General features: G+C 39.9%; 5 protein-coding genes across 7 annotated transcripts; 4 read left to right on the plus strand and 1 right to left on the minus strand.

Moving 5' to 3' along the window:
- Positions 1–1,687: 1,687 nt before the first annotated feature.
- On the minus strand, positions 1,688–5,666 carry lsm1 (LSM1, U6 small nuclear RNA associated). Of its 2 annotated transcripts, XM_052068125.1 has the most exons (5): positions 5,602–5,666; positions 4,118–4,234; positions 3,939–4,007; positions 3,663–3,778; positions 1,688–2,196 (listed from the first exon to the last, which is right to left on the minus strand). In XM_052068125.1, the coding sequence occupies exons 2-5, from the start codon at positions 4,161–4,163 to the stop codon at positions 2,026–2,028; spliced, it is 402 nt and encodes a 133-aa protein (XP_051924085.1). In that variant the 5' UTR covers positions 4,164–4,234; positions 5,602–5,666; the 3' UTR covers positions 1,688–2,025. The 2 variants fall into 2 exon arrangements, with proteins under 2 accessions (XP_051924085.1, XP_051924086.1); XM_052068126.1 differs by lacking the exons at positions 3,939–4,007; positions 5,602–5,666 and adding an exon at positions 5,070–5,094.
- bag4 (BCL2 associated athanogene 4) lies at positions 5,070–9,611 on the plus strand. The gene is made up of 5 exons (XM_052068122.1): positions 5,070–5,352; positions 6,402–6,521; positions 6,950–7,174; positions 7,389–7,652; positions 8,237–9,611. The coding sequence occupies exons 1-5, from the start codon at positions 5,350–5,352 to the stop codon at positions 8,699–8,701; spliced, it is 1,077 nt and encodes a 358-aa protein (XP_051924082.1). The 5' UTR covers positions 5,070–5,349; the 3' UTR covers positions 8,702–9,611.
- Positions 9,612–9,922: 311 nt separating this feature from the next.
- LOC127602192 (dual specificity protein phosphatase 26-like) lies at positions 9,923–11,652 on the plus strand. The gene is made up of 3 exons (XM_052068124.1): positions 9,923–10,411; positions 10,893–11,104; positions 11,189–11,652. The coding sequence occupies exons 1-3, from the start codon at positions 10,233–10,235 to the stop codon at positions 11,383–11,385; spliced, it is 588 nt and encodes a 195-aa protein (XP_051924084.1). The 5' UTR covers positions 9,923–10,232; the 3' UTR covers positions 11,386–11,652.
- A 909-nt stretch (positions 11,653–12,561) lies between these two features.
- Positions 12,562–15,625, plus strand: zgc:174259 (uncharacterized protein LOC791587 homolog). Its single transcript, XM_052067532.1, has 6 exons — positions 12,562–12,593; positions 13,951–14,554; positions 14,661–14,731; positions 14,822–15,015; positions 15,108–15,255; positions 15,332–15,625. The coding sequence occupies exons 2-6, from the start codon at positions 13,960–13,962 to the stop codon at positions 15,524–15,526; spliced, it is 1,203 nt and encodes a 400-aa protein (XP_051923492.1). The 5' UTR covers positions 12,562–12,593; positions 13,951–13,959; the 3' UTR covers positions 15,527–15,625.
- Positions 15,626–16,873: 1,248 nt separating this feature from the next.
- On the plus strand, positions 16,874–22,606 carry carnmt1 (carnosine N-methyltransferase 1). Of its 2 annotated transcripts, XM_052068673.1 has the most exons (8): positions 16,875–17,254; positions 17,636–17,831; positions 18,966–19,132; positions 19,337–19,477; positions 19,569–19,747; positions 20,590–20,703; positions 21,083–21,186; positions 21,985–22,606. In XM_052068673.1, exons 1-8 carry the CDS (start codon positions 17,121–17,123, stop codon positions 22,177–22,179), a joined length of 1,230 nt encoding a protein of 409 aa, XP_051924633.1. In that variant the 5' UTR covers positions 16,875–17,120; the 3' UTR covers positions 22,180–22,606. The 2 variants fall into 2 exon arrangements, with proteins under 2 accessions (XP_051924634.1, XP_051924633.1); XM_052068674.1 differs by lacking the exon at positions 21,985–22,606 and having other exon boundaries at positions 16,874–17,254; positions 20,590–20,746; positions 21,083–21,124.
- The last annotated feature ends 920 nt before the right edge of the window (positions 22,607–23,526 follow it).

Raw genomic sequence — 23,526 nt, forward strand, 5'->3', positions numbered from 1 at the left:
GCACATAAAATGCATCTTTACTTATATAGCACTTTCAAAAATTAAAAATTTTTAAACACCACCGCAAGAATTCCCGACCTACATTAAAACATCAATTTTAATATAAATTCTATGAAATTGTGTCATTCTCTCTTTTTTTCGGGGGGATCCGATCATTTTTCAACGATGGGCAACTTAAATACAGTACTTGATTTTTCATCAAAGGAACTTTTGGGCGCACATAGGACCACAGGCTTTCTAACCTGAGGTATGACAAAAATGCTATTTTCAATATGAACAAAAATTGTGTTAAGTACCAAATACATGCTCTTGATATATTTTATTTTTGATAATACATTTTTAATGCTTACATAAACCATCCACTATCGGAACAACAAAACAACTAAATACTATTTTTTCCCAGTACGGGACTCTTGCATAAACATTACCATTCAATGACAGCACGAAACTGCTAAACAAGTGCAAAAAATGTATTTAGTAAATTTTGACAAAAATCAACACACTCAAAAGGTTTATATTATTGAGGTAGTATGTCTTGCATATCATTCCGACGACTATTTACGTTGTACGTTGTAACCAGTGTAAGCACATCTAAGACATGTCTGTCATCTAGTGGTGGCAGTGATATTACACGTTAAAACTGGACTGAGTTGGTCTGAGTTATCCTTTATTTGTCCGACACTGGGGAAATTTACAGTCTACAGCAGCAAATTTGGGGGGTAGAAAGAAGAAAAACAAAGCGTTTGCAAACACAAAAATAAATGTAGATAAAGAGAGCTGTACACAGTTCATTATAAATATATATTCATTCATTTTCCTAACCGCTTAATAAGTGAGGATTCCTCACTAGGGTCGCGGGGGGTGCTGGAGCCTATCCCAGCCGTCTTTGGGCAGTAGCCGGGGGACACCCTGAACCGGTTGCCAGCCAATTGCAGGGCACACAGAGACGAACCATGCGCACTCACACCGAGAGACAATTTTGCATGTTCAATCAGCCTGCCATGCATGTTTTTGGAACGTGGGAGGAAATCGGAGTACCCGGAGAAAACCCACGCAGCTGGAATTGAATCTCTGCAATACCTCAGAGAGAGAGCGAGAGACCGAGAGAGAGATCCATCCATCATAGGTTTTAGCTTAGCTAGCATCCTGCTGTTGCCCAACTCCTGGGCAACAGCAGTCTCCTAACCAGTCTCTTTCTGTCCCTGGCTGAGATGCTGCCTGACCAGCAGACAATGCCATAATATATGGCCGAAGCCACCACCGAGTTATAGAATTTCGTGTGATGGAGTGATGTAAAAAGTCCTGATTTATTTGCATTGTAATGACAAACGCTTCAGATTTCCAAAACAATCTTATTTCACAACTCCACTAAATATGCACTTTCTAAATTATTTTCTTCAAGGAACAAAATCAAACCTACCTTTTCCTCAATGAAAAAGTACAGTTGCGTGCACATACGCAAGAGCGCACGCGCGCACGCACGCACGGGAGCTGGTAGGTTTAGTTTTTTCCCCCCGCCTTCATAAAATAATTGAGGAATTACAGTTTTACTTGGGTTAAGTTTGTCAGCTACATTCTGCTTGTTATTAGCATTATAAGAAATTAAAACACAGTGATTGATGCTTCTTCCAGAACGCTTCATTGATATTCATATTTACAGCGGAAAGGGAACAAAGAGAGCCATGAGTAAAAAATAACATTTTAATGGAGCATGGCCATTACTTTTGTGTCACTACCAGGCCTTAGTATCTCCAAATACAAACACTTGAGTAACACAAAGTGCCGCTGTGAAATAATTGTGATAAAATAGTGAGCCAAAACAAATGGTTTTGCCACCGTTGACCTGAAAAACGGAGAGAAGTGCATTCAAATTAAATGTATACAGTACACTACAGTAAGGAGGCAAAGTAAAATGTTGCCTTGTGCACATAAAATCATGTTAACAAATTCAACTAAGATACCAGTCTGATACAAAAAGATACCAGTCTGATACAAACTGAAGCAACTCATGCACTGTAGGCCGTTTTAATATTCATCCAAGTTATCAGCTTTGGGGATGGAGAGGCCTCTGTCTTTCAAGACCTGCATCTTTACTTTCTCAGTCTCCTGCTTAGTTTGCTGCTTCAACCGCTGCTCCTCCAGAATCTCTTCAATGGAGACCTGTTGCAGGACTGTGTCACATGGTTTATCCACATCCTGCAATGAAAGATGCATCCAAAAGCAAATGTCTGATGAGGTAAAATACCATTACATATGAATGACACAAGTATAAGCTTTGCATATGAACAACTTGAAATGCTAAAATGACCTAAACGTCAACACCGTCTAGGAAAGGAAGTGTTATCACAGAAAGATCAATTTTTTTTCAAAAAAAGAGCATAAAAAAGATATTGGCACAAACATTGAAAGGCAATGTCGACTTTTTTTCATCCCACTGAAAGAAGCAATCGCTTTTTTAAATTTGAGGAACATGTACAATCAACTTTACAATTTGGGGGAAATTGTTAATTGTATACATAAAAATATGCTTTCCTGTATTTAAAAAAAAAATCCGTGGGACTAAAGAAAGATCTAATACGCAGTGAAAAATCAAACACTGCCCCAAAATGGTTTGGGTGCAACCACAATTTCCTAGTAAAATGTACCTTAACTCAAACAAAACCAAGAACCTGCCAATTTTAGCAATGCCAATAAAACACCATTAGGTTGGCAGTGATATCACATACGATTGTCTTATGTTTCATCACAGCTCTCACAATGTTTCTGTCATCAACTGTTGTTGATTCCCTTGACAACCAGTTCGATGTCTGTGGCTGACATACATCGATAGTTTCTTTTTCAGGGCTTTGCAAAACGTTACCTTGGCTATGCCCAGTGTTTGTGCAATAACTCTGGCCAATTTTCCCATTTCTCTTGGCTTCAAAATGGTTTGCTTTTCTCCCATAGACAGCTCTTTGGTCTTCATGTTTGCTTAACATCAATTGCAGTTTTCACAGGTAAAACACAAAGCCAAAAAATCACTTTCTAATGTCCAAGCAATTAATCAATCAATCTAAAAAGGAAACACCTGAGCAATTATAAACACCCATCAGTCACATGTTTCAATACTTTTTCTCACTTGAAAAGCTTCGAACAAAAGGTGCTCCGTCCCGAGTTGTTTAACACATCTAGATGTAAATACCATAAAATAAAACCTGGACTCCTGAACTTTTAAAATATATTAATCTTTTAATTTTGAAAGCCAAATGTTTTCAATATAAAATAAAATCACGTGAATTCCCCATGTCCATCAAGGATTTTTGGATGGAACGATGTATGAAGTCAACGGTTCCATCTTACACAGAAGCAGACATTCCAAACCTACAGTACAAAAACCTCACAAAAAGTGTGGTCGTACTGTCAAAGCATTCTTGGATACACACCTTAGCCAAAGAGTTATGGGACCATGAATAAGGAGTTTGTTTATATAATTGTTGTTGAGACGACTTTTTAAATCACCATTTGGGAGCGTGGAGTTGTGAAACAAACGATACCATGAGACATCAGATGCAATTCATGATTCAAAAAGTGACTACGTGTATATGTTTTCTAAACGGTGCACTTCGCAGATGAATTAAAATGACAGATGATTGGTGAAACAAACAAAGAAAAGTCACACGTACTATTTCGCCAAGCAGCACCACATTTTCTCCTCGCACAATGAAGATTCCTCTTGGGATGTCACCAAATTTCTTGCCCACGTGGATACGTTCAACTGTCTGATGGAAAACTAAATTGGCTGAAAGAAAAGATAAACTAATTAGGTGGGCGAAATGTACGTAACAGCTGAGGCATCAGGTGTAAGAAGCACGTTCCATTAGTTCTAAATGTAAAACATTCGGTTGTGTTACACACGCGTCTTGTGTGAAAACAATGGCAGTTAATTAAAAAAGACGTACCGAATTGGTCAATGCTTCTGAGGTACCCGATTAGTGTTCTACCATCTCGTAAGAGAACCAGATGTTTTTCTGTAGAGTACAGGTAAGGCAAGCATTATACAGCAACATTGACGGCGAATGTGTCAGTCGCAAAGATTGTGAGCGGTCTTCCTACGAGTCGATTGTCCTCGAAGACTTACTGTCGATCTCATCAATGAGACTTGCCGTCCCTGGTACGTAGTTCATCTTGGAATCTTGTTTCTTGATTGCCTTCGTTTATTATCGTAGCGTCACTCCATGAATGTCTCGAAAGGTTTCTGGTGGGGAGGGGAAGCGGGAGACCGGAAGTGTTTTTATAAGCACCAGGATTAAACTTCCGGGTAATGTTGAAATCTTGTTACACTAGAAATAGATACGGCCATTTGATTTGCATGCCTACAGCAACGATAGAAGGGGCAAAGGCGTCAGCGAATTCCACGTCTGTGGACTGCAAGACAATCAAGAAATGGAGATTCTGGCACATTGTGTTGCAAATAAAACTGAGCACAACGTTGTTTAATTACCTCAAGGAATCATTGTTGTCAGGTTCTTAAAGAGGAATATTTTTGGTCAAGCGTACTGTCAGTTTAACATATGTTTTTGGCATTTACCAAAAAGTGAACCTCTCGAAAATGGTTAAGAATTGAGGAAATTACGACCGCATTTCCATGTCACCGCATTGCCTTTGATGGGGAACGTTGTCCCTTCCAACATGGCCGCCATGCCATGTTAGCATGCCCGTTAGCTAGGCTGCTAAAGTGCATCGGAGAATCTGGTTTTATTTGTGTCCTTAAACGCCCAAATCCTATGGAATTATAGCTGCGTTGAGATTGAGAATGCCGATTTATTTTTTTGAAAATAGGTTTAAGATAATACTACTACATTTCAATTGATACTCTGTTTTCGTGTAACTAAGATTGTTTATATTATTCGAAGGGTTACTCGTATCTGTTACAAGTTAAAATAAAACATTGATTAAATATTATGTATAAAATGTTAAAAATATACAAATAAATAGCTACTGTGCACAATGTCTTTTTTGACAGCGTGATTGTCTTTTTGGTCACCCTGTACACGGTGTCCTTAAAAAAAATCCGAGTAGTTTCTCTTTACCTGCCTTCGCCATCCTCATTAGGATAAACAAGTTGACGTGAGTGCAGTGTCGTCAGCCATTCAATCATTTCCTGATCTTTATCGTCAGTACATCTCACTCACCCTCCGTTTGTCTACCACAATTGTAATTAGTTTTTTTATAGATATATTAGAAGGGGTTGTATTCTAATAACATTGCCTGGAGTGCGTTTAGCTTGTACATAATCGTCAAATGAAGTGAAATCTGCCTGGCCCTCGAGGTACAACTTGGATAATAACCTCGGAAACTGTCGTAAGAAACATGGTGAGTCAGACTAAAGCACTCGCTGTGTATAAAAGATGCACATTACATGTTTTGTGTTGCTGCTTTAGGTAAAAGAGGAGCTCACTAAGGGCTCGCAAAGCTCTTGCCCATGCTAGCTTCGGGGCTAACGTGCTAACTGCTGTTATGTAATAGCTAGCGCTTCCTTGTTCGCCCAGCTAAGTTTCTTGCGAATCACGTCTACTTTTGTATGACAACATCGCAACAGTGGTTGATACTGAAATGCTTTACCTTCTGTCTGGCCGCGGTCAGGTTCTGCTTTACTGTTTACTTATTTCATCTGATAACATGAATGAGCCGGTGCCAATGGACATGACATAAAAATAATAAAGCAATTTTTTTTATTGTTGTCAAGGCCGACTTAATAGAAAAGACGTTGGAAAAAAGGTTGCTTAAATTGTGTCAATATGTCAAGAATTTAGTAAGCGATGATATTTTGAAGACTTCAAAAAACGTGCAAAAATGGTCCATTGTTTCACATTGAAGACAGAATGCCTTGTGATTAAAAGGAATCGTTACTAAGTGTGGACTGAAATCACAGAGGAGACTCCACATGAAATAGTACGATTTCACAAGCCGAGTAATAATACTTATCCTTAATGTAATGACAATAATTGATTAATTTGGAATGATCAAAAATGTTGCCACCGTCTCATCTGCATCTTACAAATTGGATGTACCTTGTTTGCATGACCTCTAACACCTCCAAATCAAAAGAGGTAATGTCAATACAAGAAAAAGCAAGCTTCCTTTCAACACTTTTGAGTGGGTCAAAGATGAGTTGACTCACTGCACCTGCGAGAAACATCGAAGTATTCCATGAAAAGGATCAACTTGAGAACTAGACCAAATAGTGGACAGTGGACATATATTTATAGAGGTGAAAAAAATTAACCAGCCATAGTGCATTTTTCTCAGTGGAGCTCAAACAGACCTGGCTTGATATAACCATATTTAAAAAAAGGGTCACGAGTAATGGCAGAACCAGGTCCATTGTCACACTCTTAGATTGTGTTGTGGTGTGTTCTCAGGACACTCCACAGTATTCAGGCTACCCATCACACTACTGGTATCCTCAGGCTCACTCCACGGGACACTATGCAAATGCCTACCCCTCTGCATCTGATGGCCAGCCACAGTATAACCCACAGGTATGTTTCGTGGTTGAATATAACTTGGTGTCAAAGGTGGGGAAGTATCCTAATCACAGTCTTTTAAACCTTTATTTACGTTATCTTCCACGACCTTCTGTATTCTAAATAGATTTTTCACGATAACTAGACAGCTCAGGATAGGAACAGCAACTGTGTCCGTTGTTTTAATATTACTTTGGTTAAGATTGCCACAGTTTTAAAAATAACCACCAACATTTAAACATCACCTTTTATTGCCATCAATTAGAGCTTTTGGGATGGCATGTGTGACACTGGAATGCACATTTCCCCCATTGGTAATTACTGTTTTAAAAGCCCAAGAATTCAAAGGTCCATCTGAAATTATATGTGACCTTGAATCTCTCACATCATAGGAATCGTGCGTTACAGGATACTGTAATTACTCAATTCTCCAACCTTTGTAGGTAATTTCTGGAGGTTATCCAAACGGCCATGGTGTCTACAGCCCAGCACAGAGTCAATATTCAACGAGTGGTTTCCATCCATCCAACCTTTTCTACTGTGCTGACACTCAGACAACGCCTCCAGCTTCTTACCCTAGTCACAGTTGTCCTGCAGAACAAAACAGTGGGCAAGCTGGACAGCCACATTCACAAAACCATCACTATCCGGGTATACACTGTCAAGCGGTAAGGACATTTAAACACACAGAGCATCACCTAAATAAACACAGGATGAACACCAAGGCAATTTGCATCATTCCTTACCATTTAAAACCCTTGCTGTTCCCATCTGTTGCTAACCTGGAAACGGGTAAATCCGGACCCAAACACAATACAAGGGTTTTAATGTATTTTATTGGGTGGTTCCAACTTACTGTGTGTCCCATCTCTGTGTGCCCAGGGTCCTGGATATCCTCCGGGGCCATATACTCACTACAGCGAAGGTGGTCATGCAATGCCTCCAAACACGCTTTATCCCACGGGCCAATCTCTGCACACCAACCCCACGGCTGAAGCTTGGCCACACCCTGGCACATACGCACCTTCACAACAGCAATGGCAGCCAGGCCAACAGCTTCCTCCAAGTAATTATGGAATACGGCCGCTACACCCTCCAGCTTGGCCAGGGACTGGAAGTGGTGCCCCACCACCTTACCAACCCAAGGTGTGAGCAAGTGGAATGTAATCTGTATTATATTATATGTTTTTACACTACTCGGAGTTTGCAAGTTGGAAAGAACTATAGAAACGTATGTTGCCGGGTTTTCCCCGTTAATGCAAATGAAAATGTTCATTTAGCGCTAAGGAAGTTTGAATTGTTCAGCCAAGGTACCAGTTGTAACCCCGTGTGTCGTTTTTGTAGATTTTGACAAAGTAGGGTGTCGTGTCATGATGTGTTGCCACTAGCAAACGTGCTTCAGTGGAGATGAGCAGAATGTAGTGTCAGTGCCGGACAGTGTGGGACCAGAAAGGGAGAGTTAATTGTGTCACATCATCGTACAGTAGCATTGGATCAGTGTTTGCGCCCTAACAAGTATTTTGACAAAGTACGGAGTACAAATTATATGCCTCTTTCTCTCTGAAAAATCGACTTAAGGAGAGTCACAGTATTTTTTATTTGATACTACCTTCTCACCACAGTAGATTGTAAAACAAAGCACAAGGTTTCAAGTCTCATTTCAGGTCAAATGCAGTAATATGCTTTCTTTATGGAAATGCTACATTGTTTTGTGTTTTGTGTCATGCCAGGACCAACAACACCAGCGCACACCGCAAGTGGGACCTAAACCCAGGCTAACCACATCCCCAAATCGCACCAATGGGAAACCCACAGAAATTAGTTCACCTCCCCAAATCTTCAAGAAAGCAGGGCAAATTGATCAAAATCACTCTCAAAGTGAGCCCCCACCATCTGCACCTACCCAATCTCAAGCTCCAGGCAAAGCTGGACCCCCACCCGTCAGCGACAACCCCAGCTTAGCTCGGGTTCAGCAAATCGTGGCAAGAGTGCTCCTTCTTCAGGAAGATGTTGATGAGTTTGTGGGTAAAAAAACAGATAAGAGTTATCGATGCCTGGAGGAACTTCTAACCAAAGAACTGCTTGAGCTGGACTCCGTGGAGACTCAGGGACTTGAAAATATCCGTCAAGCACGAAAGGAGGCTGTGCAGAGAATCCAGGCCATTCTCGACCGGCTGGAAAGGAAAGCTTTCTAAAGTCGGTCATGAACCACTTTATTGGGCCTCAGACCGTATCGGCTTCTTCCAGATCTAATTTGAACTAGAGAGTTGAAACAAATGATCAAAAATGACCCAGTACGCTGTTGGTAGTAGATCAGCAAACCGTTTTTTGTACATATCAGGAACTTTGGAATCAGTCTGTGACTGAATTTTGATTTGTGGTATTCTGAATGATGAAAGGAAGAGGGAATTATTATTGCCACTCTCAAACTGTTGCTAATCCCCCACAAGTGATTCAGAATCAAGTACCGGCAATCACCCTTACTGTCCTTGCTTGTGTGTCAGTTTTAAAAGAGTCCTTTGATCTTCACAATATGCACATTGCCTTAACTGCCCATTAGTGTTTGTCACCGTCCAGTTGCATGATCACGTAGTCCCTCGACACATGGAGGTTATCACAGTGCTCTCGTTCAGTGTGTTTTGTTTCCATTGTGCTCCGCATTGCATGCACAATACTTTTGCAACCTCTATGACCTCATAATTGAAAGATGGATGAGTAAAACAAAACAAAGCACTAGTTATTTTCATATACATATATGAAAATAACTGTACTTTTGTCATTCTGTCATTTTTTGCCCTGTGATTTCCAACCAATGAACATCATACGTTCAAACAGTGAAAGTGCTTTTTCACAATTGCCCATTCAAACTGTCAAGAACCCATTTAATTTGTTGAACATCAGTGTTTGTTAAAGCACCCGAGTCAAACTATGTTGGTTCTGTCATTAGTCTCATTATGTTTTAAATGTCGCACAATTCTTCCAAGTGGTGCAGTGTAGACATTTTCCCCTGAAACATGATGGATGTTTTGATTATAACAGAGTTCCATGTATCGGGATGTTCAGTATATTCAGAAAAAAAAATAAAAGTATTGCATGGAAAATGTATCATCTGTCTTACATATTCATTTTCTTGTGCTATGACATGCAGCCCAAATATAACATGCCATCTGTAAGACAACACAAGATGGAAATATTTGGCAGATTAATAAAATGAAGCCAATAAAAAATGACAGTATTTGTCCCAATTGGGAATTCTGACAAATAATAAAATATGGAGTCTATTTTTAACTCTGGTGAAATTTGTCATTCTTACAATCTTAGTCCTGATGTTGTTTGTCAAATTTTGGAGGTACATGTCGGATTTTGTTTTAATGTGAAGCAAATTAAAAAATGTGATTTATGTTTAGAAAAAAACAGAAGTGTTGTTGTATTTGTGAAAACCCTTGCATGGCACCGACATTGCACTGCATTGCTAGCGAGCACTCTGATCTATAAATAGGTGGCTATTTTGACGCAAAAGCACAGCAGTAGAACCCCAAGTGTTGGGGGCAGGAATTAATGCAAGGGGCCGATAGTCTCACAACGCTTTGGACATGTTGCCGTTAGTGTAGCTTTCCTTTATTAAAGGTTGTGCTGGTTGCACACTTGCAAGGAAATAATCCCTAAGAAATTGTCCAAAACATTTGTTGGCAGAGACGAGTGTTTCAAATCCAACATTGGAAAGTGATGTCGTTTGCATCCAAACTTCCTGCATCCTGGAAAGACAGACCTCCTCCAAGGAAGGTAGAAATTGACTTCAGTTCTCCTGGTTTAGCAGTGTTTGAATTGGAAAGACTCTTGTTGACTGGCAAAGCCATCATCAGCCACGCAGATGAAGTGTGGCCCAGGCTCTACATTGGTGATCAGTAAGTAGCTCGATTGCATTTTTGTGTGCTGAAAAGAACACAAGTCTGGCCAAATTGAAGTGATCTCCAATACTTTTTGTTGTTGTTACATTACCTGTGTTGAATGTCATGAATATTTGAGTCCACATGTATCAAAATAAATGTCATTTATTCAATACCAGCTAATTCTGGACCCAGTCTGAAAAAACGTCTATGGGAGTGAATGAGTTAAGTACACAAGTAATTCTAGACACCTCAAGTTCTATTCGGCATGGTGACAGCTCTGCTATTTGGGTTTCCATCATTCACTTGTGCATTAAGTCTGCTACATTTTCCAGCACTGCAAAAAAAAAAATGTCTTGAAGGGTTCTTCAGGTCAAAGTCAAAGTGCCACACTGATGTACTGGCACTTTGCATTTCTTTGGGAAACGCTGTTACCCTTTGCAGCAAATTGCATACAAAAGCTGTCAGCACAGTCACACTTTGTCCCTCAACCCCACAGACACAGTGCAGAGAACTGGAACGGTTTAGCCAGGCATGGAATCACTCATATCCTTAACGCAGCTCACAGTAAACGTCGAAGATGTCCTGACATCTACCAGGGATTGAAGATCACCTACATGGGCGTAGAGGCAAATGATTCCTACAATTTTGACATCAGTGTCAACTTCCAGGTAGCTGCAGACTTTATTCACGCAGCTCTTAGCAGAGGAGGTGAGAATTGGAACGAAGAAGGCAGCTACGGTTAAAATGAGCAACTGAAAGCAACTTTTAATTTCCCGTCTTGTATTTCTTCAGGTCATGTTCTGGTGCATTGTCATGTAGGAGTGAGCCGTTCTGCCACCCTGGTCTTGGCATACTTGATGCTGAAGCAGCGGCTCACCCTGGTGGAGGCTATTTGTGCTGTGAAAGAAAACAGGGGGGTCATTCCGAACCGAGGTTTCCTCCGACAACTTATCTGTCTGGATAGGCAACTTTTTGGCATGCATAGCTGAAGCCAGACATTGGGGTGCAGCTGGGGATTTTGGTCCTGAGGAAAAAAAAAAACATCACAAACATCCTCTTGGCTTAACTTCAATGATGCAAAAATACAGTACTATTTTCTAGGCTTGCTGACAGTCATGGGCCCCTAGAATAATTTCATTCGTCATCACATTTCTCCCCCCTCTGTCAACCCTGTGATTATATTATGTACAGTATGTGTCTTCTTTTTTTATCTATACTGTATTTTTGTCGTTTGAATAAACTTGGTGTGAAAAGTTTTTTGAGATGCCTGCATGTGAAATTCAGGTGCATTTTGCAAGGATAATTTTCTTCAGCATTGCACACGGTAGAGGAAGACGACCACCTGGTCGAGAGTTACTGAAACATAGTTTGCAGGGTTTTTGTACACATTCTTTATCTGCACTGTGCAAACTCGGGTGTTGTCACAGTGGGGCAGCAAACATTACTGGGACCACAGAGAGAGTACACAGAAGAGTACAGTACACTAAACCAAAGTTCAGTTGCTCTGCCTCATAGGTGGGATGAAAATTAGGATAATACACTGGTGCGACAATTTAATATGGAATCAAAATAAAAGTAACGCAAGAAACTTTTTGCTCAGTATGGGGATGACTGATGGAAATTAGTCTTTGCCTGAATGTGTAAAGAGTGAGATGTCAAGTTTCCGAGCCCAAAATGAGTGCCCATTACGTCGATCACGATCGACCGGTAGATCGCGGACTGGTCCCAAGTCGATTGCGAGGGGTGTAGAGGAGAAAACCAACCCAAACAATTTGTGTGTCTTTGTGCATGTTAGTAATATATTTTTTGTGTTAATGTACACTACACCCTAATCATCCTATCAGTCTCATTTTCACAGAAAGTATAAAAAAAATACAATAAAATAAAGCAGGTAAATCTTTAACCTCCAGTGGCGCAGGTCACGCGGTAACGGGTCGATCGCGGAAGGTTGGTTGATCAAAAAGTCGATCTTGGATCCAAAATGTTTGGGCACCACTGATCTAGGTCAAAGTACACTGCATGATCATGTCCTTTTTGCTTCCACTGCTCCCACACAAAACGGGAGGGGACAAGAGACGATGACATACAGAAAGCGGGCTCATCCCACGCACTCAAGGTGTATAAAGACAGTCCTGACTGTCCGCACTCTGCTTGGTGTGGCTGAGATTTTGGAGGCCAGAGAGACAGTCAGCGATTGGTAAGTTACTCAACATCCACATTTTAATTCCCTGTTCACAACATATAAAACGATCACATGACCCATAAAGTTCTTCCCCCACATAGGACAAAAGCTGTTACTGACTTCCCTGACATTTTTGCCGAAACATGGCAATTAATAACTTAAACATTGTTCAAGTACTGTACATTGAATATTTGGGTTATTGTATTTGCATTTCGACTGAAACATCAAAGCCAGTAGCTCGAACGCTGCAACGGAAAGTTTAGATCCCGGGAAAACATTTTGTGGCAATAACATTTGTTTTGAACATTGTGTTTTTCCAAAGTAAAGGGGACAAATCAAGTACGTTGCTACACGAAATAAAACAGTGCTTTTTCAACAAAAAGGAAATGACAAAATAAGTTGTTAGCGGACCAAACAAATCCGCAGGAGGAAGTGCAGGTAGAGTACATTGAAGTGGTCACTCTCATGCTTGTGATCCACACTGCTGTAAAGTCCTGTCTATCGGGCATGTCCAGCTGCAGTCCTGGAGGACCGCTGTCCTGTGTGTTTTATATGCCTCACTACTCCAAAAACGATCAGCTCATCGGCAAGCTCTGAAGAAGCCCGATAAACCATCCTGATCATTTCAATCGGGTGTGATAGCGTATAGCAGAGGTGTCAAACTCGTATTTGTCGCGGGCCACATTGTACCGTAGTTACACTTTCCCTTGGAGGGCCGTTATGAATTTTGGCAAACCATATAAATGTTTAATCCCGTGCATATATTACATACACAGCGCACAACAAATTGATCAATAACTAGTTTTACAATCAGAAGTCAAGAATAATGACTGTTATTGTGGTTTACATATGACAATTTGAAATTTTGGTTCAGACTTTAGCAAGCGTCATGGAAGTTGACATGATTGATTTGCTTTCGTGAGCCACATAAAATGGTGTGGCGGGCCAGATCTGGCCCCCGGGCCTCGACTTTGACACCTGTGAGATATAGGGTGACATATAAAACACACAGGATAAAGGGCCCTCGAGGACCAGGCTTGGACAACCTTGCTGTAGATCGACGGACAGTAGTTTGCAATTGAATCATTTGTTTTAATTTTTTTTTTTAATGTCAGAAGTTGAGGTGCAAAAATCATACACAACGAACTGGCTCGCAGCAATTTCTGGTAAGTAGTAAAGCACGTGGAACGGTTATAAAATGACCAAAACAAAAGGTTGTATTTCATTCTGCATTTGTGTACCGCTTGCCTTGAGGGAATACGGTACATCACCCTGACAAAGTATACTTGGCTTGTTGAACTTTGACATGTGGTCGGTCTATTGTTGTGTAATGACAAGATCAATTTTGTCCTTTTGAACCTTTGCCCCCTAGTCCACAACGATGCATACGGCCCTGCGTGTCTGGATCTTATCAGTGGTGGTGTGTTTGGGAAGAGGTCACCACCATCTGGGACACACTGATGATGACAGCCTCTCACAAGTGAGCTCAGGAAACAAAGAGTTTGCCTTCCAACTGTACAGGAGGTTGGCGGCTCATCCTAACAACCAGGGCAAGAACATCTTTTACTCTCCAAGTAGTGTGTCTGTCGCCTTGGCTGCCTTGTCAGTCGGAGCCCGGGGGGACACACATGAACAGCTGCTGAGTGGTCTGGGCTACAACAGCTCACACGTTACCCAGAGTGCCATCAATCAGGCCTTTAGTATGCTTCTCAAAAGGCAAGATAATTCCTCCGACATCAGTGAAGGGACCGCCGTGTTTCTGGATAACACCTTCAAGCCAAACGCCGAGTTCCTAAAAGATTTGAAAGAAGCCTTTCACACCGATGTGTCGAATGTCAACTTCCATCAAACAACAGAAAGTGCCGATACCATCAATAAATATGTGTCGGATAAGACCCATGGCAAGATCGATAAGTTGGTGAAGGACCTGGATCCAGGCACCATCATGTATCTGATAAGCTACATCTACTTCAAAGGTACACTTGACAGTATTTCCGAAAAATAGGTCTCTTTCAAGATCTGACATGAAAATGTTGTGTTGGCTCAAACGTGTCTTATTTCTGTTCATTCTTTCTCACACAGGAATGTGGGACAGTCCTTTTGAAGCCAAACTCACAAAAGAAGACAAGTTTATGGTTGATGAGAATACCGAGGTGGGAAGCTACAACATGGGGGGAAAAAAAAGTTAGAACGGTGATGCAAGAAGGAGATCTCCAATTTCATTCCGAATTGTATTTTTCCAGGTTCCTGTCCAGATGATGAACAAAGAGGATCGTTTTTATACCTATCGGGATATGGCAATTAACACGACAATCCTGCGCCTTCCCTTCAACAGCTCTTACTCCATGTTTCTGTTGTTGCCTGAAAACATGGCGGTACTGGAAAAGGAAATATGTCCACAGCATCTCACTAAATGGTCAAAATGGATGAAAAAGTGGTTGGTTGGTTCATATTTTTGATGGAGAAGCGAGTTCAAATTGCTGCTGGTGTGATCATTTGAATAAGGGTACGTTTGCCTCTTTCTTTTAGGACTTATGATATATTTGTACCAAAGATCTCCTTGAAGACTACGTACTCTCTGAAGGAACTGCTGACTGAAATGGGAATGACAAACATGTTTGATGCTCGAGCAGATTTCAGTGGCATTTCGGAGGGGGCGAAGCTGTTGGTCTCTGGCGTAAGGATACGGTCAACTTTTTTTCGACTCTTCTTTTCATTCTCGCGATATCTCACGTTGACTCTTTTCACTTCAGGTTGTGCACCAAGCCACCCTTGACATTGACGAGGCCGGAGCCACCGCTGCGGCCTCCACCGGCATTGGCATCACTCTGATGTCCCTCCAACACGTCCCTATGCTGAAGTTCAATCGTCCATTCATGCTTCTCATCACCGAAAACACCACAGACGACATTCTCTTTATGGGCAAAATAATGAATCCGAAAATCTGATGGACACCAGTTGGTGTATCATCATGATGATGATGATCATCATCATTGTTGTCGTCATCATAACAATAAAGCAATCCTGCAGCCTTTGTGATTACATTATTTTGTTCAGTGAGCTTGGTGGAACAAAATATGGACTCACGGTGAAACTGACACTCCAACTCATTCACAGATTAAATTTGTGCTATTTTTGTGATTGAATTTACCAAATCTTGAGCCGTATAAAAACCTTGGCCTCTGAAATAAAACATTATATTGTGGGAGGATAATATTAAATCCATCCATCCATTTTGCATACCACTTAGTCTGTTTGGTGTCACTCAGGGAGTTGGTGCCTATCTCAGCTGACATTGGACAAAAGACGCTCTGCACTCTGGACTGGTCACCAGCACATTTAAAGACAACCAACCACTCACACTCACTTTCACATCATCACTAAGTGGAGAACTGAAGCCATGCTGCCTTCTCACCATCAGTGACAATTGCTAAAGAAATAATTTACAGCAATTCAAATACTCCCAACACCATTTTATCAATAGCAATTGCATTGAAATGGAATGAGATATGGAATAATCCAGGCTCAAAATAACTTTCTTTCTTTGAGGAACAATTTTGTTAATTGATAACGTCATTCAATTTTGAGCAGCAATCCAAGAGACATGTGTTTTATTAAACAATAAATATACGACATTATAACGGCGAGGTTGAATGAAGGGTTGCAGCTGTTGAATATTAAAGCATTTGAGTATCCTTTCAAAGTATTTTAAAAATCTTGTTCTCCAAAGTTATGTTCTTGCACTCTGTTATGGTCATGATTTTAGTCGGCTACTTTAATTTATTTACTTGAACATTTTGGTTTGTAAATGCTATTAAATGTTTTACTTTTAATTATGTGAAACACATTGAGTGGGTGGAACAGCAGGTGACAGGTTAGCACGTCCACCTCACAGTACAGAGGTTGTGGGCTCGAATCCAGGCCCGGCCTTCCTGTGTTGAGTTTGCATGTGCTCCCCCTGTCTGTGTGGGTTTTCTCCAGGTATTCCAGTTTACTCCTACATACCAAAAACATGCATGTTATTTTAATGGAACACGCTAAATTGTTCCTAGGTGTGATATTGAGAGCGAAATGTTGTTTGTCTCTGTGTGCCCTGCGACTGGCTGAAAACCAGTTCAGGGTGTACCCCGCCTACTGCTCAAAAACAGCTGGGATAGGCTCACGAAATTCGTGAGTTTAAAGCAGATCAGATAATAAATGGGTGATTCTAAATTCAAAAATTCATACCTTGGTTCACCCTCCCTATCAGCAAGCGGCGGTAGTTCATCTCAACGTTTCATGACAACCGGCATTTCAAGAAGAAGAAGAAGAAGAAGAAGCAGAAGAAGAAGAAGAAGAAGAAGAAGAAGAAGAAGAAGAAGAAGAAGAAGAAGAAGAAGAAGAAGAAGAAGAAGAAGAAGAAGAAGAAGAAGAAGAAGAAGAAGAAGAAGAAGAAGAAGAAGAAGAAGAAGAAGAAGAAGAAGAAGGAGAAGAAGAAGAAGAAGAAGAAAAAGAAGAAGAAGAAAAAGAAGAAGAAAAAGAAGAACGTGATGCTCCCAAAAAATGGCGGAAACAAAAGAGGAGACACTGCTAACTGGAGACTTTCCCAGGGACAGAAAAACGTTCAGCCCCGAGGAAGAAGCCAGGCTAGAAAGGCAACATTTTTGGAGGATAATCGATGCCTTTCGATATTACAGGTGATGTTGTATGTCAAAGGGTTTGCGAAAAAACCGACAGCTAAACGCAGAGCTGTTTTTGTAGCAAGTGTTCATTTCGCTGTCCATTCATTTCTCTACTCTTATTTACGAATTTGTCTGATTTGTAATCGCTCACTTTGTTTTGGCACATCTCCTTTACTAAACATTATGTTCTTCGAAAGGAAGACTGTAAACAATACTTATGCTGATAGAAGAATGTTAACGTTTCAGACATTTGCATATGTATCTCTATGATGTTTATATATGTTTCACCACTACTTGCATGTGCAAATAAGTTAAAAGTTGTGCACACCAAAGCAACAACGTTTGTGGACAAACGCACACACAGAGGTTTATGACCATACTATTCATTTTCTTTAGGAGGCACGTACAAGAGCACGTGAATCGAGCAGAGCGTCACTTTCGTAGTCTTCCTCAGCGCCACCAGAATTTACTGCCGTCTTTACTGCCAAACCTGGCCCGAATCCGTCAATGTGCAGACCACAACCATGAAGTTCTCCAGGCCATCGTCCAGCACAGCATTCACATGTTTGAGAACATCGAATGTGGGGAGAGGGTGAGTACTCACCAACATGTTTTTGCTCTTGTGTGGGGTCTCTCTGTTTACGCTGGTATAGTATGCTAAGTAATGTAATATAAAATATGTAAAATGTTATTCACACACACAGACACGGTGTAGTTCAGAGCTCAATTTCAATAATTACAAAAACTATAAAACAAAAATACCTAAATACAAGTTGTGTACACATAAAACTCGTCAGTGTCATGACGATCAGTGTCACACACAACAATATCAACTTAACCTTCAAATGAGTCTTAGCTGTGATTTGACATGCAGTTCCTATTTTTGAGTCATATTTGTCTAAAAAGGTATTTTTGAGTTGAGTTTTGCTTATTGGAAGTTTTCTATTTGTTTTTACAATTAAGTTTTGTTGCAATAACTTGGAAAACTAGCACCGATAATACAATTTGCATCATTGGTAAATCTTTTAGTTTACTAGGCCTAACACTTTGTAAAATCCTGATTTCATATTCATGAGTACATGAACATGGGCACATCAAATTTTAATATATATGAAGCAGTTACTGAGTCAACATGTTAATCATTTTGTAATAGAAAAGCATTAATCACATGACATTACATTTATCAATACTTCTACTGCAAGCCATATCATGTGAATATGTTGCGATTATCATTACAACACCCATATCACTTTTTGTATAATCATTGCATTAAAAAATCATTTTGTATACATTTTGTTCTCGCGTCACATGGCTTGATGGGCTATCAATCTATATGATTGCATTTGTGTGTCCTGTGGTTTGGTGCACTGTAGAGTTCAATTTGGAAATGACAATTTAAATGGATTCCAAATTCAAACTGGAGGAACGACATATTCCTGGGAGTTAACCCATTGATTTATTTCTATATAAATCCGTCACATCAGCATCACTTCATCTTGACTTGCCGCTCCTGTCATTAATACATCTTTTATCTTCCATACCTCACTAATGGGCTCTTACACCTTGCAACCCGACAGCATTTTCTTTGGACAATTTTCTGGGTTTGGAACAAAAATTGTGGCCACTTAGTGGCCTGCGGGCCTCCAGTTGCCCATCACTGATGTTCACCGTAGACACTGGATGGATGGATGGATTGAGCGCAAATGTGTTTTTATTCCCTGTTCAGGAGGATCCGAGGAAGGTGCGCTCCTCCTCAACTTTTGACATGGACAAGCTCAAGTCCACCATAAAGCAGTTTGTCAGAGACTGGAGCGAGGCGGGTCAGGGGGAGCGGGACTCCTGTTATCAGCCCATCATCCGGGAGATCCAAAGGCACTTCCCAAGTGACCAATAGTAGGAAGCACATTTATGTTCTTATAAAACAGTGCAATGATACACTATGCACAGATGTATTTTGCTCAGATGTGCGTTGCACACAGTTTATTGTGTGTTGTTGACATCATGATACAAACATTCATTTGCTGTAATCACAGTATAATTGTGGTCATGTAAACTAGTGAGTGTTTTCCATGTGATATGTGTGTTTTATTATGTCAGTGATGTGTCTAAGGTCAGTGTGCTGGTCCCGGGGGCTGGACTTGGTCGTCTGGCCTGGGAAATTGCTCGTCTGGGTTATATTTGCCAGGGCAACGAATGGAGCTTCTTCATGCTCTTCTCTTCCAACTTTGTTCTTAATAGGTATATTGTGCACAGACAGAAATCCTGCATTGTTTTATCTGTGGATTTGCTTCCTTGAAACAATATTCTTCTTTTTGTCTGTTCTACTCAGGTGTGAAAAGGTGAATTGTCTGACACTGTACCCATGGATTCACCAGTTCAGCAACAATAAGAAGTCGTCCGATCAGACACGGGCCATCAGATTTCCTGATGTCAATCCTCAGAGCCTACCGCAAGATTCAGACTTCTCCATGGTAGCAGGGGACTTTCTAGAAGTCTACTCTGATGCAGGTCAGTCAATTACATACTTATTGGGCTCACTTAGGCAGATTAGATTCTGACGGTATGATAACCGTGAGCAAAAATATCATATCACAGCATAAAACTACAGCTAAAAAAGACCTTATTTTTGAAATTTTTTTCCTGATCGCACTTTTTTGGGTGTCCGTGTCTTTAGTTTTAAGGATCTGCTGATATCAAGTCCTGATCCAATGCCATAGCAAAAAAAAGTACACCTAAAAATAATATAGAAATGTATATACTGTACATAAATGTGTAAGTATGTGGTTATATGTATTTACTTTGTGGAATTTCCAGACTACAAAATGTACCTGATAAGAAGCCACAACACCTAAATTCAGTCATAAAAACAAAGGTATACATACAGTACATTGGCCACTTCGTATTAACAACCACGGGTTGCCACGTTATAACATAGCATATTTGCAAAGCCTGTTTAATTAGTTTCTTATTAAAATTTGTTAGTTAATTTCTAGTAAAAACAAACAAACAAACATGATTACTTCTAACACTTTGAAGCTAATTCAGTGACTATTGTGGATTTTACTCCTTGTCACTGGGGCCAGCAACAATTTTACCTACTTTTACTCTTGTATAATTTTGTACTTGTCATTGCAATCCACAAATGTTTAATAGAAGGCAGGTGGGATTTGTTCTTGGTTGTTGAACATGAGACAAGTACCTAATAACGCTTTTCAACTTCATGACTGGAAGTTCTTTGTGATTAAATTTATCAACACAAATATGACAGTCGATATCAATGATTTGTATTTTACATGATCAACTTTGTACAAATGCAGACGTCTATTTAATAAATGGCATGTATGTGTCAGATTCTTGGGACTGTGTGGCTACTTGCTTCTTTATCGACACGGCTCATAATGTCATACAGTATGTGGAGACCATCTGGAAGATTCTTAAACCTGGAGGAGTGTGGATTAATCTGGGTGAGTCCTCGTCACAGTCCCCGTCTGTAAACAATATAAAAAGGTTAGTTTCAGTGTTGCATACCGTTACATTTGTATGCCTGCATTCATTTATTCTCTTTTATTCTTTTACAACGGCAACATGTAAATATTTCAGATGCTTACTATCCTTAATTCGGAAGACAATGATTTTTTTTTTTTTTGTGTCGATAAAGTAGAATTGTATTTCTTTGTTCTATATTCTATAATGGACTCTTGTAAATCACAATCAAAAAGATTTCACCAGAATTTGGCATTTGTAAATCATTTTTTTTCTGCAAATAAATATTTTAGAGAGGTTGGAGCTTGATCGTTTTTTTCCATGGAAAAATTACATTTTTAATGTCATTGTTCCCCTCAGGTCCACTGCTGTACCATTTTGAGAACATGGCCAATGAGCTCTCAGTGGAACTCAGCTATGAAGACATCAGGGCAGCTATGGTGAAATTGGGCTTCCAAATAGTGGTAAACCCATTAATAGAATTCATTTTGAGCCCTCCCTAGGCCTGTCACAATAAGCAAATATTTTAGGACAATATATTTTCCCAGAAACCATCGCGATAAACAATAGCATTGACATTTTTGGACTGCCACTGATCACTGATAGAAATGATAACTTTATAATTGCACTCAAATATGAAAGCAAAACATACAGGCATACATCCGTGCCTTCCATCTCAAAATGTCCTCTTTCACCTGCTTGGACAAGGTTGGAACGCCTGTTTGGGAAATCAAACCCGATTTTAATAAGATATCCTTTATTTGTCCCACACTGGGGAAATTTACATCCTCCAGCAGCAAGAATGTGGGTAGAAAGAAGAAAAAACAAACAAACACTGTTCAATTTTGTCACCGATTTTGTCATCTGGCTTAAATCTAAACTGTTCGCACCCACATGGCCACAGTCATTCGTGTTTGGAAGTAATTCCATGTATGCTTCTCAACTTTATATAACTGTCCAACTACAGCTATCGGAAAACTTGGCTTCAATAACGCAAATTACTTTTTTTGTCCTGCGTGTTTGCGTGGCAAGCAAATTGACAAGGGAGGAAACGAAGTGGCGCAATTAAATTTTGAATGTGAACAAGCAAGCATGCAAATGGCAGTTTAAATTTCTCAAGGGGGGAAAACAAAACTATCCTCACCATTTTATTTATGCAACACAAAGTCGATGTAGTCATTATCGTGACAGGCCTATGCCGCCTTTCATTTTGTGTTTATGTACAGCTTGCCAATTTAAAAATAACATCTGATTTCCTACAGGTGGAGAATCAGTCTCTGCTTACCACCTACACGGAGAATGAACGTTCCATGTTAAGATACATTTATGACTGCGTCTTCTTTGTGGCACGGAAACCAGAACATCTGTACTCTCACTGTCAGGCAGAGGATAACCAACAGCATTCGCCGCCAGCTGCCAAATCGCTACGACAAGAAAACCTAGAGTGCCATACGTGAGTGGAATTTTTGGAACTAAGGATGGTAAATTTACATGAAAAAACCCCCAGATGACCAAGGAACGATGGAAACTGAAAAAAAGAACACTATCTTTTTGTTACACTCTGTTTCTAAGCCACCAAAAATGTGATCTCAGAATCGGGAGACAGTAATCATTAACTGTATAATTTGGTTTCAGGATCATTTTTAAGGCAAACAAGGATCTTGACTGCATTAACAATGAATGAAGGTACAGCAAATCAAGAAATTGCTTGTAGAGGTGATCACATTTGTGGTAAAAGTAAAGTTTGGCAGGTTTTTGCTTAACAGATGATTTTTCTAATGCAGTCACTTGCAATTACTTGATAGAAAGTAAAGTGAGTGAACAAACTTTTGTGGGCTCCTGTTCAAATGCCAATTTTTGTGATATAAAAATAATCAAGATAAATCATTCTACAAGTTTTTTTCCCCCACCGTTAATGTGACTATTTAGAAAAAAAATAAACACCTGAAAAATGCGGGGCGCTAAAAAAAGACAGTTTTGCTGACACTGTATTGTACGGCGCAAGAAGCTGCCTGCACTGTGGTTAAATGACTTCGCAAACTTAAATACTGACATCCTGACACAGATGCCATTCCGACTGACCACTTTCAATTAACCAGGCTTACTCCAGTGTGTTTTATCTGGCAAAATCACTTCTGTCCCTCTGACGTAATTTTGTCTCATCGACCAACATTTTCTATAGAGCAAAATAGTGAACTGATATGCTCAGTTTAAGTGCAAAATGTTGTTCTAAAAATGAAAACCAATTGGCCGTTTAATTTAAAAAATCCAAATACCTGATAATTCAATTTGAATTTTCATTTGGCTAAACGAATACCAAAATATTAGATAGGTGCAGTGCAGCCCTACCTTGGTTTAGTTACCTCTGTTGGTGAACAGAAAGGGTGCAGTAGATTTAAAACATCGTTTTCAAATTTTGGATGCACACACACACACACACACACACACACACACACACGATTACAAATAAACATTTTTTATGAATAAAGAGTGATGCCTGTGTATTGTTTTAGCAACTATCCATATTATAGAGTGGAGCATGCTTGTAACTAAAACTCTGACCATCATGTGGGATGGGGAACTTTCAAATGAGGCAGATTATTTTTTCCATTCCACTTTATGAATTGAGCTTTTTTTTTTTTTGCTCACAATTTTTCTATATTTGGAATATAATTGCTCAAAAGGAAAGAGATAATGTTGGCGTGCATAAAAATGTTTGGTACTTGGAACATCAACCCTTTATTATAGATGATATGATTATAATTATGAGTGACAAAAAAAGACAAAGCTTGGTATGGGAATAG

The sequence above is a fragment of the Hippocampus zosterae genome, chromosome 6 (assembly GCF_025434085.1).
Source record: "Hippocampus zosterae strain Florida chromosome 6, ASM2543408v3, whole genome shotgun sequence".
Classification (NCBI taxonomy): Eukaryota; Metazoa; Chordata; class Actinopteri; order Syngnathiformes; family Syngnathidae; genus Hippocampus; species Hippocampus zosterae.

What these genes read in the sequence shown, in the direction of transcription:
- bag4 (XM_052068122.1), top strand. An exon ending in AGCCACAGTATAACCCACAG is followed by an intron (nt 6,522 to 6,949) that starts GTATGTTTCGTG and finishes CAACCTTTGTAG; the next exon opens with GTAATTTCTGGAGGTTATCC. An exon ending in CGGGTATACACTGTCAAGCG is followed by an intron (nt 7,175 to 7,388) that starts GTAAGGACATTT and finishes CTGTGTGCCCAG; the next exon opens with GGTCCTGGATATCCTCCGGG.
- lsm1 (XM_052068125.1), bottom strand. Translation starts at nt 4,163, where the DNA reads ATGAACTACGTACCAGGGACGGCAAGTCTCATTGATGAGATCGACA. An exon ending in TCTCATTGATGAGATCGACA is followed by an intron (nt 4,008 to 4,117) that starts GTAAGTCTTCGA and finishes TGTACTCTACAG; the next exon opens with AAAAACATCTGGTTCTCTTA. An exon ending in TGGTGCTGCTTGGCGAAATA is followed by an intron (nt 2,197 to 3,662) that starts GTACGTGTGACT and finishes CTTTCATTGCAG; the next exon opens with GATGTGGATAAACCATGTGA.
- LOC127602192 (XM_052068124.1), top strand. Translation starts at nt 10,233, where the DNA reads ATGTCGTTTGCATCCAAACTTCCTGCATCCTGGAAAGACAGACCTCCT. An exon ending in AGGCTCTACATTGGTGATCA is followed by an intron (nt 10,412 to 10,892) that starts GTAAGTAGCTCG and finishes TCAACCCCACAG; the next exon opens with ACACAGTGCAGAGAACTGGA. An exon ending in CGCAGCTCTTAGCAGAGGAG is followed by an intron (nt 11,105 to 11,188) that starts GTGAGAATTGGA and finishes GTATTTCTTCAG; the next exon opens with GTCATGTTCTGGTGCATTGT.
- carnmt1 (XM_052068673.1), top strand. Translation starts at nt 17,121, where the DNA reads ATGGCGGAAACAAAAGAGGAGACACTGCTAACTGGAGACTTTCCCAGG. An exon ending in CACTTCCCAAGTGACCAATA is followed by an intron (nt 19,133 to 19,336) that starts GTAGGAAGCACA and finishes TTATTATGTCAG; the next exon opens with TGATGTGTCTAAGGTCAGTG. An exon ending in AGAAGTCTACTCTGATGCAG is followed by an intron (nt 19,748 to 20,589) that starts GTCAGTCAATTA and finishes TGTATGTGTCAG; the next exon opens with ATTCTTGGGACTGTGTGGCT.
- zgc:174259 (XM_052067532.1), top strand. Translation starts at nt 13,960, where the DNA reads ATGCATACGGCCCTGCGTGTCTGGATCTTATCAGTGGTGGTGTGTTTG. An exon ending in AAGCTACATCTACTTCAAAG is followed by an intron (nt 14,555 to 14,660) that starts GTACACTTGACA and finishes TTTCTCACACAG; the next exon opens with GAATGTGGGACAGTCCTTTT. An exon ending in TCAAAATGGATGAAAAAGTG is followed by an intron (nt 15,016 to 15,107) that starts GTTGGTTGGTTC and finishes TCTTTCTTTTAG; the next exon opens with GACTTATGATATATTTGTAC.